This window comes from Saccoglossus kowalevskii, chromosome 14 (genome assembly GCF_978046115.1).
Source record: "Saccoglossus kowalevskii chromosome 14, keSacKowa6.1, whole genome shotgun sequence".
NCBI lineage: Eukaryota > Metazoa > Hemichordata > Enteropneusta > Harrimaniidae > Saccoglossus > Saccoglossus kowalevskii.
In genome coordinates, this window is record NC_140654.1 from 29,131,308 (window position 1) to 29,145,086 (window position 13,779).

A 13,779-nucleotide genomic window follows, 5' to 3' on the forward strand; every position below is an offset into this window, starting at 1 on the left:
TATTGCATACACTATTTCCTACTGTAGAAATATATACTATGGCATACACTATTACCTACTGTAGAAATATATATTATGGCATACACTATTACCGACTGTAGAAATATATACTATGGCATACACTATTTCCTACTGTAGAAATATATACTATGGCATACACTATTACCTACTGTAGAAATATATAGTATGGCATACACTATTACCTACTGTAGAAATATATACTATGGCATACACTATTACCTACTGTGGAAATATATAGTATGGTATACACTATTACCTACTGTAGAAATATATACTATGGCATAATCTATTACCTACTGTAGAAATATATACTATGGCATACACTATTTCCTACTGTATGAATATATACTATGGCATACACTATTACCCACTGTATAAAAATATACTATGCCATACACTATTACCTACTGTAGAAATATATACTATGGCATACACTATTACCTACTGTAGAAATATATAGTATGGCATACACTAATAACTACTGTAGAAATATATACTATGGCAAACACTACTACCCACTGTACAAAGATATACTATGGCGTACAGTATTACCTACTGTAGATATATATATACAATGGCGTACACTTTTACCTACTGTACAAATACATACTATGGCATACACTATTACCTACTGTAGAAATATATACTATGGCATACTCTATTACCTACTGTAGAAGTATATACAATGGCATACACTATTTCCTACTGTAGAAATATATATTATGGCATACTCTATTACCTACAGTAAAAATATATACTACGGCATACACTATTACCTACTGTAGAAATATATACTATGACAAACACTACTACCTACTGTACAAAGATAAACTATGGCGTACACTATTACCTACTGTACAAAAATATACTATGGCAAACACAACTACCCACTGTACAATGATATACTATGGCGTACAGTATTACCTACTGTAGAAATATATACTATGGCATACACTATTACCTACTGTAGAAATAGGTACTATGGCATACTCTATTACCTCCTATAGAAATATATACTATTGCATACACTATTTCCTACTGTAGAAATATATACTATGGCATACACTATTACCTACTGTAGAAATATATATTATGGCATACACTATTACCGACTGTAGAAATATATACTATGGCATACACTATTTCCTACTGTAGAAATATATATTATGGCATACTCTTTTACCTAGTGTATAAATATATACTATGGCATACACTATTACCAACTGTAGAAATATATACTATGGCAAACACAACTACCTACTGTACAAAGATAAACTATGGCGTACACTATTACCTGCTGTACAAAAATATACTATGGCAAACACTACAACCCACTGTACAAAGTTATACTTTGGCGTACAGTATTACCTACTGTAGAAATATATACAATGGCGTACACTTTTACCTACTGTACAAATACATACTATGGCATACACTATTACTTACTGTAGAAATATATACTATGGCATACTCTATTACCTACTGTAGAAGTATATACTATGGCATACACTATTTCCTACTGTAGAAATATATACTATGGCATACACTATTACCTACTGTAGAAGTATATACAATGGCATACACTATTTCCTACTGTAGAAATATATATTATGGCATACTCTATTACCTACAGTATAAATATATACTATGGCATACACTATTACCTACTGTAGAAATATATACTATGACAAACACTACTACCTACTGTACAAAGATAAACTATGGCGTACACTATTACCTACTGTACAAAAATATACTATGGCAAACACAACTACCCACTGTACAATGATATACTATGGCGTACAGTATTACCTCCTGTAGAAATATATACAATGGCGTACACTTTTACCTACTGTACAAAGACATACTTTGGCATACACTATTACCTACTGTAGAAATATATACTATGGCATACTCTATTACCTACTGTAGAAATATATACTATGGCATACTCTATTACCTACTGTAGAAATAGGTACTATGGCATATTCTATTACCTACTGTAGAAATATATACTATGGCATACTCTATTACCTACTGTAGAAATATATACTATGGCATACACTATTTCCTACTGTAGAAATATATACTATGACATACACTATTACCTACTGTAGAAATATATATTATGGCATACACTATTACCTACTGTAGAAATATATACTATGGCATACACTATTTCCTACTGTAGAAATATATATTATGGCATACTCTTTTACCTACTGTATAAATATATACTATGGCATACACTATTACCTACTGTAGAAATATATACTATGGCAAACACAACTACCTACTGTACAAAGATAAACTATGGCGTACACTATTACCTACTGTACAAAGATAAACTATGGCGTACACTATTACCTACTGTACAAAAATATACTATGGCAAACACTACAACCCACTGTACAAAGTTATATTATGGCGTACAGTATTACCTACTTTAGAAATATATACAATGGCGTACACTTTTACCTACTGTACAAATACATACTATGGCATACACTATTACTTACTGTAGAAATATATACTATGGCATACTCTATTACCTACTGTAGAAATATATGCTATGGCATACACTATTTCCTACTGTAGAAATATATACTATGACATACACTATTACCTACTGTAGAAATATATATTATGGCATACACTATTACCTACTGTAGAAATATATACTATGGCATACACTATTTCCTACTGTAGAAATATATATTATGGCATACTCTTTTACCTACTGTATAAATATATACTATGGCATACACTATTACCTACTGTAGAAATATATACTATGGCAAACACAACTACCTACTGTACAAAGATAAACTATGGTGTACACTATTACCTACTGTACAAAAATATACTATGGCAAACACTACAACCCACTGTACAAAGTTATACTATGGCGTACAGTATTACCTACTGTAGAAATATATACTATGGCATACTCTATTACCTACTGTAGAAATATATATTATGGCATACTCTATTACCTACAGTAGAAATATATACTATGGCATACACTATTACCTACTGTAGAAATATATACTTTGGCATACTCTATTACCTACTGTAGAAATATATACTATGGCATACACTATTTCCTACTGTAGAAATATATTCTATGACATACACTATTACCTACTGTAGAAATATATATTATGGCATACACTATTACCTACTGTAAAAATATATACTATGGCATACACTATTTGCTACTGTAGAAATATATATTATGGCATACTCTTTTACCTACTGTATAAATATATACTATGGCGTACACTATTACCTACTGTAGAAATATATACTATGGCAAACACAACTACCTACTGTACAAAGATAAACTATGGCGTACACTATTACCTACTGTACAAAAATATACTATGGCAAACACTACAACCCACTGTACAAAGTTATATTATGGCGTACAGTATTACCTACTTTAGAAATATATACAATGGCGTACACTTTTACCTACTGTACAAATACATACTATGGCATACACTATTACTTACTGTAGAAATATATACTATGGCATACTCTATTACCTACTGTAGAAGTATATACTATCGCATACACTATTTCCTACTGTAGAAATATATACTATGGCATACACCATTACCTACTGTAGAAATATATAGTATGGCAAACACTATTACCTACTGTAGAAATATATACTATGGCATACACTACTACCTACTGTGGAAATATATACTATGGCATACACTATTACCTACTGTAGAAATATATACTATGGCATACACTATTACCTACTGTAGAAATATTTACTATGGCAAACACTACTACCTACTGTACAAAGATAAACTATGGCGTACACTATTACCTACTGTACAAAAATATACTAGGGCAAACACAACTACCCACTGTACAAAGACATACTTTGGCATACACTATTACCTACTGTAGAACTATATACTATGGCATACTCTATTACCTACTGTAGAAATATATACTATGGCATACTCTATTACCTACTGTAGAAATAGGTACTATGGCATATTCTATTACCTACTGTAGAAATATATACTATGGCATACTCTATTACCTACTGTAGAAATATATACTATGGCATACACTATTTCCTACTGTAGAAATATATACTATGACATACACTATTACCTACTGTAGAAATATATATTATGGCATACACTATTACCTACTGTAGAAATATATACTATGGCATACACTATTTCCTACTGTAGAAATATATATTATGGCATACTCTTTTACCTACTGTATAAATATATACTATGGCAAACACAACTACCTACTGTACAAAGATAAACTATGGCGTACACTATTACCTACTGTACAAAAATATACTATGGCAAACACTACAACCCACTGTACAAAGTTATACTATGGCGTACAGTATTACCTACTGTAGAAATATATACTATGGCATACTCTATTACCTACTGTAGAAATATATATTATGGCATACTCTATTACCTACTGTAGAAATATATACTATGGCATACACTATTACCTACTGTAGAAGTATATACAATGGCATACACTATTTCCTACTGTAGAAATATATATTATGGCATACTCTGTTACCTACAGTATAAATATATACTATGGCATACACTATTACCTACTGTAGAAATATATAGTATGACAAACACTACTACATACTGTACAAAGATAAACTATGGCGTACACTATTACCTACTGTACAAAAATATACTATGGCAAACACAACTACCCACTGTACAATGATATACTATGGCGTACAGTATTACCTCCTGTAGAAATATATACAATGGCGTACACTTTTACCTACTGTACAAAGACATACTTTGGCATACACTATTACCTACTGTAGAAATATATACTATGGCATACTCTATTACCTACTGTAGAAATATATACTATGGCATACTCTATTACCTACTGTAGAAATAGGTACTATGGCATATTCTATTAACTACTGTAGAAATATATACTATGGCATACTCTATTACCTACTGTAGAAATATATACTATGGCATACACTATTTCCTACTGTAGAAATATATACTATGACATACACTATTACCTACTGTAGAAATATATATTATGGCATACACTATTACCTACTGTAGAAATATATACTATGGCATACACTATTTCCTACTGTAGAAATATATATTATGGCATACTCTTTTACCTACTGTAGAAATATATACTATGGCATACACTATTACCTACTGTAGAAATATATACTATGGCAAACACAACTACCTACTGTACAAAGATAAACTATGGCGTACACAATTACCTACTGTACAAAAATATACTATGGCAAACACTACAACCCACTGTACAAAGTTATACTATGGCGTACAGTATTACCTACTGTAGAAATATATACTACGGCATACTCTATTACCCACTGTACAAAGTTATATTATGGCGTACAGTATTACCTACTTTAGAAATATATACAATGGCGTACACTTTTACCTACTGTACAAATACATACTATGGCATACACTATTACTTACTGTAGAAATATATACTATGGCATACTCTATTACCTACTGTAGAAGTATATACTATCGCATACACTATTTCCTACTGTAGAAATATATACTATGGCATACACCATTACCTACTGTAGAAATATATAGTATGGCATACACTATTACCTACTGTAGAAATATATACTATGGCATACACTACTACCTACTGTGGAAATATATACTATGGCATACACTATTACCTACTGTAGAAATATATACTATGGCATACATTATTACCTACTGTAGAAATATTTACTATGGCAAACACTACTACCTACTGTACAAAGATAAACTATGGCGTACACTATTACCTACTGTACAAAAATATACTAGGGCAAACACAACTACCCACTGTACAATGATATACTATGGCGTACAGTATTACCTCCTGTAGAAATATATACAATGGCGTACACTTTTACCTACTGTACAAAGACATACTATGGCATACACTATTACCTACTGTAGAAATATATACTATGGCATACTCTATTACCTACTGTAGAAATATATACTATGGCATACTGTATTACCTACTGTAGAAAGAGGTACTATGGCATACTCTATTACCTACTGTAGAAATATATACTATGGCATACTCTATTACCTACTGTAGAAATATATACTATGGAATACTCTATTACCTACTGTAGAAATATATGCTATGGCATACTCTATTACCTACTGTTAAAATATATACTATGGCATACACTATTTCCTACTGTAGAAATATATACTCTGGCATACACTATTACCTACTGTAGAAATATATAGTATGGCATACACAATTACCCACTGTACAGAAATATACTATGGCATACACTATTACATACTTTACAAATATAAACTATGGCGTACAGTATTACCTACTGTAGAAATATATAGAATGGCATACACTATTACCTACTGTACAAAAATATACTATGGCATACACTATTACCTACTGTAGAAATATATACTATGGCATAGACTATTACCTACTGTAGAAATATATACAATGGCATACACTATTACCTACTGTACAAAAATATACTATGGCATACACTATTACCTACTGTAGAAATATATAGTATGGCATACACTATTACCTACTGTAGAAATATATACTATGGCATACACTATTTCCTACTGTAGAAATATATACTATTTCATACTCTATTACCTACTGTAGAAGTATATACTATAATGGCATACACTATTTCCTACTGTAGAAATATATACTATGGCATACACTATTACCTACTGTAGAAATATATACTATGGCATACACTATTACCTACTGTAGAAATATATACTATGGCATACACTATTACGTACTGTAGAAATATATACTATGACATACACTATTACCTACTGTAGAATTATATACTATGGCATACACTATTTCCTACTGTAGAAATATATACTATGGCATACACTATTACCTACTGTAGAAATATTTACTATGACATACTCTATTACCTACTGTACAAATATATACTATGACATACTCTATTACTTACTGTAGAAATTTAAACCCTGGCATACTCTATTACCTACTATAGAAATATATACTATGGCATACACTATTACCTACTGTAGAAATATATTCTATGGCATACAGTATTACCTACTGTAGAAATATATACTATGACATACTCTATTACCTACTGTAGAAATATATACTATGGCATACACTATTACCTACTGTAGAAATATATACTATGGCATACACTATTACGTAACGTACAAATATATACTATGGCATACACTGTTACCTCCTGTAGAAATATTTACTGTGGCATACAGTATTATCAACAATAGGTAATACTATATGCTGTAGTATATATACTAAAATATAAACCTTAATCTACATACTAGCATTTCAATCGTTTTTGTTCTATGTCTTAGGAAAGTGGGATAGTGTCAGTGTAACTGATCATGAGGGTAATGTGGATAAGGTGATTCTTGGTGTTTACAAAGATTCTACTGTATCCATGACGACACGCACTAGTCATCTTACTACAACAAAAGCGATGAAACACTTCAGTAAACAACGACCATCTACACAAAGTATAACTGAGCTCATCAACCAGGAGAGGGACGGACTAACATCCTCGAAGTTCACATACAAGAACCTAGAAATCATTCCATCACCTCAGTCCAATTTACCAACAGTGACTGTGCCAGCCATGGAGATGAAAACAACAGCAGCAGCAGAGGTAGTAGACAGAACCGTTGTTTCTTATTCTGTTGGCGGTACTATTGATAACATGCAAACACATACCACGCGGCCCGAAGAGGTAACGTCTGCTTCCTTAGATGGTACTACAGATAGTGTACAAACCCGTCAAAAGCCATATCGTACTACAAAAAGTGAAGAGATAACGCGCAGATCCACACAAGACAGTCAGAAGAGCACTACCAAAGATAGTCGCGTAAATTTGGAAGGTAAGATTTGTTCACTGTAAGCAACTGTGTGTTATGTATCAGAATATGTCACAGATAAATCAAATTCCTAATTACATTTTACATTTTTATAATATTTTTTACAATTTGTGTTCAAGAATCGAAATTGGAAATTGCGTACGAATTACGACATTTAATTTGGAAAAGGCTTTATACGCTTACAAAAAATAATATTTATGTATAAATTACGGACGAATGAACAGCTGGTTACGTTTTACACCTTGTCTACGAAATTAAGTTTTTTTTATATTTATTTAAATTACATTATTACGAAAATAAAAACAATTGGTTACAACGCACGAAAATCCCCTTTGCCGACCCTCTACAGAATTATACTCAATGCTGTGTGTTAAACGCCAGTGAATACTTAGACTCAGAAGGTTATTAAATTGGATATTCCATGTATGGAATAGTGATTTAGAATGTATGGGGTTATGGTCATGCTGAAAGTCACTATTCACATGGCACTGAATATATATATTGGATGATTTTCTCATGACAATGAAGGAATGAGTTATTCAACACTGAAAGTCATTAAAAAAAGTAAATATATGGGATACAACTTAAAATTATATTCCATTATAGTTAGCTAGTTGTTGATATACTACATAATCTTCCCCAATTTATAAATGTATTTGAGTTTTCTTCAATGTTGGCCGATTTGATTCTACTTCAGTGGCGCATATTTTCAGCGACCACACATAGTTGTTGTCGACCTTGGACTCCATGCATTTGATTCCCTGGTCAGCAATAAATGTGTCGGTCATTATTCTGAGAAAAATATAGTCGTGAACTCATTAAAGTTTGATTGTACTTGGTCAATATAGTCTTGTGAGATGCATTTTACAAAGGAAAAGATTTCATCTAATTGTTTATGTAATCCATCGTGAATATATTTCAATAATAAGGTTAACTTCGTTGCCTTGTTTAGGAATACGGAGCCAGCAAGTTGCATGTGACTTTGAGACATCTGCTATATGTGGCTTTACACAAGATAACAGTGATGATTTTGACTGGACACGCGACTATAGTGGTACAAGCTCACTCAACACTGGACCATACTATGATCATTCAGAAGGAACTTCATATGGTAATCATAGTACATCTGCTATGTTCCAATGTGATTTATTTATTTGTCACTATCCAATGTTTGTCACATTGGTATGTTGAAAATATCAAAGAATCCAAATATTTCAGTTTATCAACGAAAAGTTGTTTTTTATAAATGCATTTTTACAGTTGAGTCAAAGCATATATACAAGGCACAATTCGATACGTCGAAAAAAACTTGTCGACAAACAAGCTGCTCTCTGATTGGTTGAGTGTTAGGATTGGGTGGTTATTCTACTACATTCGTAAATATGTAGCTTCACATTGACTCTACGTTCATTCTTCTTAAGGTTATTACATGTACATAGAAGCAACGGGACAAAATACTGGTGATACTGCAAGGTTACAATCCACAAACATATCCCCCTCGGTCGCTAGTTCTTGTTTGGAGTTCTGGTACCATATGTATGGCTCTGAAATGGGTACACTCAACGTATATGCGACGGCAAACTCCTACCCATATAACCAAGAACTGCTCGTAACTCGATCGGGTAATAGGGATAACTATTGGCGCTTTGCACAGATACCATATATTAACAATTCATCACACGTTATAGAGTTTGAAGGGATTCGTGGCACAAGCTTCACAAGTGATATTGCAATTGATGACGTATGGATATCAAGTCAACCATGTGGACCGCCCAGTAAGTTTTCCACTTACAAAGCTCTTTAATCACTTTATGCATATAATTACGTACTTTGTATAGATACGACTAGCATTATCGGTTATTCAAGCTAGATTCTTACTGTTAAACTCCATATAATATCTTCCTAAACGATGGGTGACATGGTCGGATTCACCAGATTGTAACTACAAATCTACCTTTATAATGAACATGCGTACATTGGACCAGAATAGTTGATACATAGATGTATGGGCCCTAACTAGTGAATGCCTGGATGTATTGGCCCTGACTAGTGAATACCTGGATGTATGGGCCCTGACTAGTGAATACATAGATGTATGGGCCCTGACTAGTGAATGCCTGTATGTATGGGCCTTAACCAGTGAATGCCTGGATGTATGGGCGCTGACTAATGAATGCATATATGTATGGGCCCTGACAAGTGAATACATAGATGTATGGGCCCTGACTAGTGAATGTCTGTATGTATGGGCCTTAACTAGTGAATGATTTGATTTATGGGTCCTAACTAGCGAATGCTTGGATATATGGGCCTTAACTAGTGAATGCCTGGATGTTTGGGCCCTGACTAGTGAATGCATAGATGTATGGGCCCTGACTAGTGAATGGCTGAATGTGTGGGTCATGACTAGTGAATGCTTGGATGTATGGCCTTAACTAGTGACTGCCTGGATTATGGGCCCTGACTAGTGAATACATAGATGTATGGGCCCTGACTAGTGAATGCCCGTTTGTATGGGTCCTGACTAAGTGAATGCCTGGATGTATGGGCCCTGACTAGTGAATGCCTGGATGTATGGGCCCTGAGTAGTGAATGCTTGGATGTATGGGTCTTAACTAGTGAATGCCTGTATGCATGGGCTATGAGTAGTGAATGCTTGGATGTATGGGTCTTAACTAGTGAATCCTGGATGTATGGGCCCTGACTAGTGAATGCATAGATATATGGGTCTTAACTACTGAATGCTTGGATGTATGGGTCCTAACTAGTGAAAGCTTGGATGTATGGGCCTTAACTAGTGAATGCCTGGATGTATAGGCCCTGACTAGTGAATGCATAGATGTATGAGCCCTGACTAGTGAATGCCTGGATGTATGGGCCCTGACTAGTGGATGCCTGGATGTATAGGCCCTGACTAGTGAATGCCTGGATGTATGGGCCCTGAGTAGTGAATGCTTGGATGTATAGGTCTTAACTAGTGAATGCCTGTATGTATGGGCCCTGAGTAGTGAATGCTTGGATGTAAGGGTGTTAACTAGTGAATGCCTGGGTGTATGGGCCCTGACTAGTGAATGGATAGATGTATGGGCCCTGACTAGTGAATGCCTGGATGCATGGGCCCTGATTAGTGAATGCCTGGATGTATAGACCCTAACTAGTGAATGCCCGGATGTATGGGCCCTGACTAGTGAATGGCTGGATGTATAGGCCCTGACTAGTGAATGCTTGGATGTATGGGCCTTAACTAGTGAATGCCTGGATGTATGGGCCCTGACTAGTGAATGCGTAGATGTAGTGGCCCTGACTGGTGAATGTCTGGATGTATGGGCCCTGAGTAGTGAATTCTTGGATGTATGGGTCTTAACTAGTGATATATGGGCCCTGACTAGTGAATGCCTGTTTGTATGGGTTCTGACTAGTGAATGCCTGGATGCATGGGCCCTGATTAGTGAATGCCTGGATGTATGGGCCCTGATTAGTGAATGCCTGGATGTATGGGCCCTGACTAGTGAATGCCTGGATGTATTGCCCTAACTAGTGAATGCCTAGATGTATGGGCCCTGACTAGTGAATGCATAGATGTATGGCGCCCGACTTGTGAGTGCCTAGATGTATGGGCCCTTACTAGTGAATGTCTGAATGTATGGGTCCTGACTAGTGAATACATAGATGTATGGGCTCTGACTAGTGAATGCGTAGATTTATGAGTCCAGGTTAGTGAATGCCTAGGTGTATGGATCCTGTCTAGTGACTACAAATATATATGGCGCCTGAATACATAGATTCATTTTTTCAGGTCGCGTGTCATGATTACGTTTTATTTTATCTGAGATTTTATAAAGAGCATCTGCAGCTAGTAGATATTACTAGTGTGGAGCTACGTCACAGAACGTTCTATGTCAAATAAACAGCACAAACTCAACAACCATACTTTGCACAGGGGTAATCTTGTAACACTGTCCAAAACAGTCTCAACAGTCACAACAGTTTTCTCATAATTTTCGACCTTTGTTTTTACCGGATGTGGTTGCAAAGCGGTAACAATGTTCACTTCCGTGAATATAATTGAACCCGATAATTGCTTTTAGCTGCAATAAATACTATATATTGAAGTGAGCTACATAATATAAATATCTGATATATATTTTATTTATCTGTGTTATCAGGTTGCGGTGGAAATATAACCCTTCAGAATGGAGAAATATTGTATATTACGTCACCAAACTACCCCAATGATTACCTCATTAATGACAATTGTGTGTGGTTCGTGCACACGATGCTAGGTGACCTCATCAATATCACCATCCATAACATTGACATTGCTTACGTGGATCGATTGATAATTATTGAAGAAACTGACATTGTTACAATGACAGATTATATATACAGTTCGGAATATAGTCATTCTGGTAATTATTTTTCGGAAACGAATAAAATAATTATTGATTGGACGTCGAGGTACGATTCGTCCTCTAGTGAGGGTTGGATGACGACAGTGGCACATCTATCTGGTGAGTAGTGTCCTTTAACCGTAGTTGTAATCAATCTGATTAAAATAAGATCCTAGTTTTGGCTTTTTTTTGGTATATTTATTTTATTTTGATCTAGTATTTAATTTTTTGAAATTTTGGTAATTGCGAAAACCAACAAGGATGTATGTAGGGCAGAATTTAAAACAAATCACAAAATCAAACTAAAATAATAAAATAAAAAGGCATTAATAACAAAAGTAATAAAAAATAAAATTAAAATAAGTTTATAGCCAAAACAATTAAAGCCCGTACACTACATCAAATTTTAATCAGATTGAGTTGTAATAAAGTGCAAAGTAATGTGATGGTATCCTTAATTTTAAATATTTGAACAAAATGCAATCAATTCGTTTAGAGCTGCTTTTTACGGAGTGAAAGCCAAACTGACTGATAGCAGTAAAAACAAAAACCGTGTCACATTCGTAGTGACCGACTCAGTCATTTCTGCATATATGGGATATTTACAATCTCAGAATGGGAAATATATTACAGCTAATTTTATGTGCGATTTTGTTGAATTATTGGTGACATATAGTTATTCATTTTGCCAAAATGAATGGAATAAGCAGAACTTGTAGTCAACACCATTTTATTACTGCTTTACTACATTTGTCACAACATGCAGCAAATCCCATATTATCAATGTATTACTATATCAGAGTTTTACCTTATTTGGAAAGACATGAAGCCAATACCAGATTGTCAACGTGTCACCATATCTTCCACTATATGAAGGAAAGACTACACTACCCAAGTGTTGCCATATGTTCAACCACATGAAGCCAATTGCCCACTGTCAATGTGTTACCATATCTTCCACTGTATGTAGCAAAGACTACACTATCCAAGTGGTCTCATATGTTCAACCACATGAATTCAATACCACACTGTCAATGTGTTACCATACCTTCCACCCAATGTAGCAAATTAAGACTACACTATCCAAGTGTTTCTATATCTTCCACCACATGTAGAAAAGACCACACTGTCCATTGCACCCCACGTTGGCAATACCATCTTGGCAATCTTAATTGTACCATATCTGTCATCGTACGTAATTGTGAATTTTACATTGGTTGGATTTGTTTTTTTACTGGACATCTTCAGAGAGCCGTGTTGGACACGGGGTGGCGTCACACGTACATATTATGTTCAAATCGAAACTGACGTTGGTGAATTATTATTTGTGTGATTAAAAGCACCTTTCAAGTTTACGGTGAAAGAGCATTTACTGTGTTCATAAATATCTGATGATGTGTACCAGA

The 13,779-nt window shown here is 34.4% G+C and overlaps 1 protein-coding gene across 3 annotated transcripts in view; it reads left to right on the forward strand.

Moving 5' to 3' along the window:
* Positions 1 to 13,779, forward strand: part of LOC102805322 (uncharacterized) — a 261,933-nt gene that overhangs the window by 143,018 nt on the left and 105,136 nt on the right. For all 3 annotated transcript variants that reach the window (XR_014931631.1, XM_085508110.1, XM_085508109.1), the window contains exons 3-6: positions 7,446 to 7,985; positions 8,935 to 9,093; positions 9,404 to 9,757; positions 12,149 to 12,493. Coding sequence is in view for 2 of the 3 variants with exons in the window: in XM_085508110.1 (XP_085364236.1) it covers positions 7,446 to 7,985; positions 8,935 to 9,093; positions 9,404 to 9,757; positions 12,149 to 12,493 (1,398 nt within the window). In the remaining variant the exon portion in view is untranslated. The remainder of the gene's footprint in view (positions 1 to 7,445; positions 7,986 to 8,934; positions 9,094 to 9,403; positions 9,758 to 12,148; positions 12,494 to 13,779) is intronic.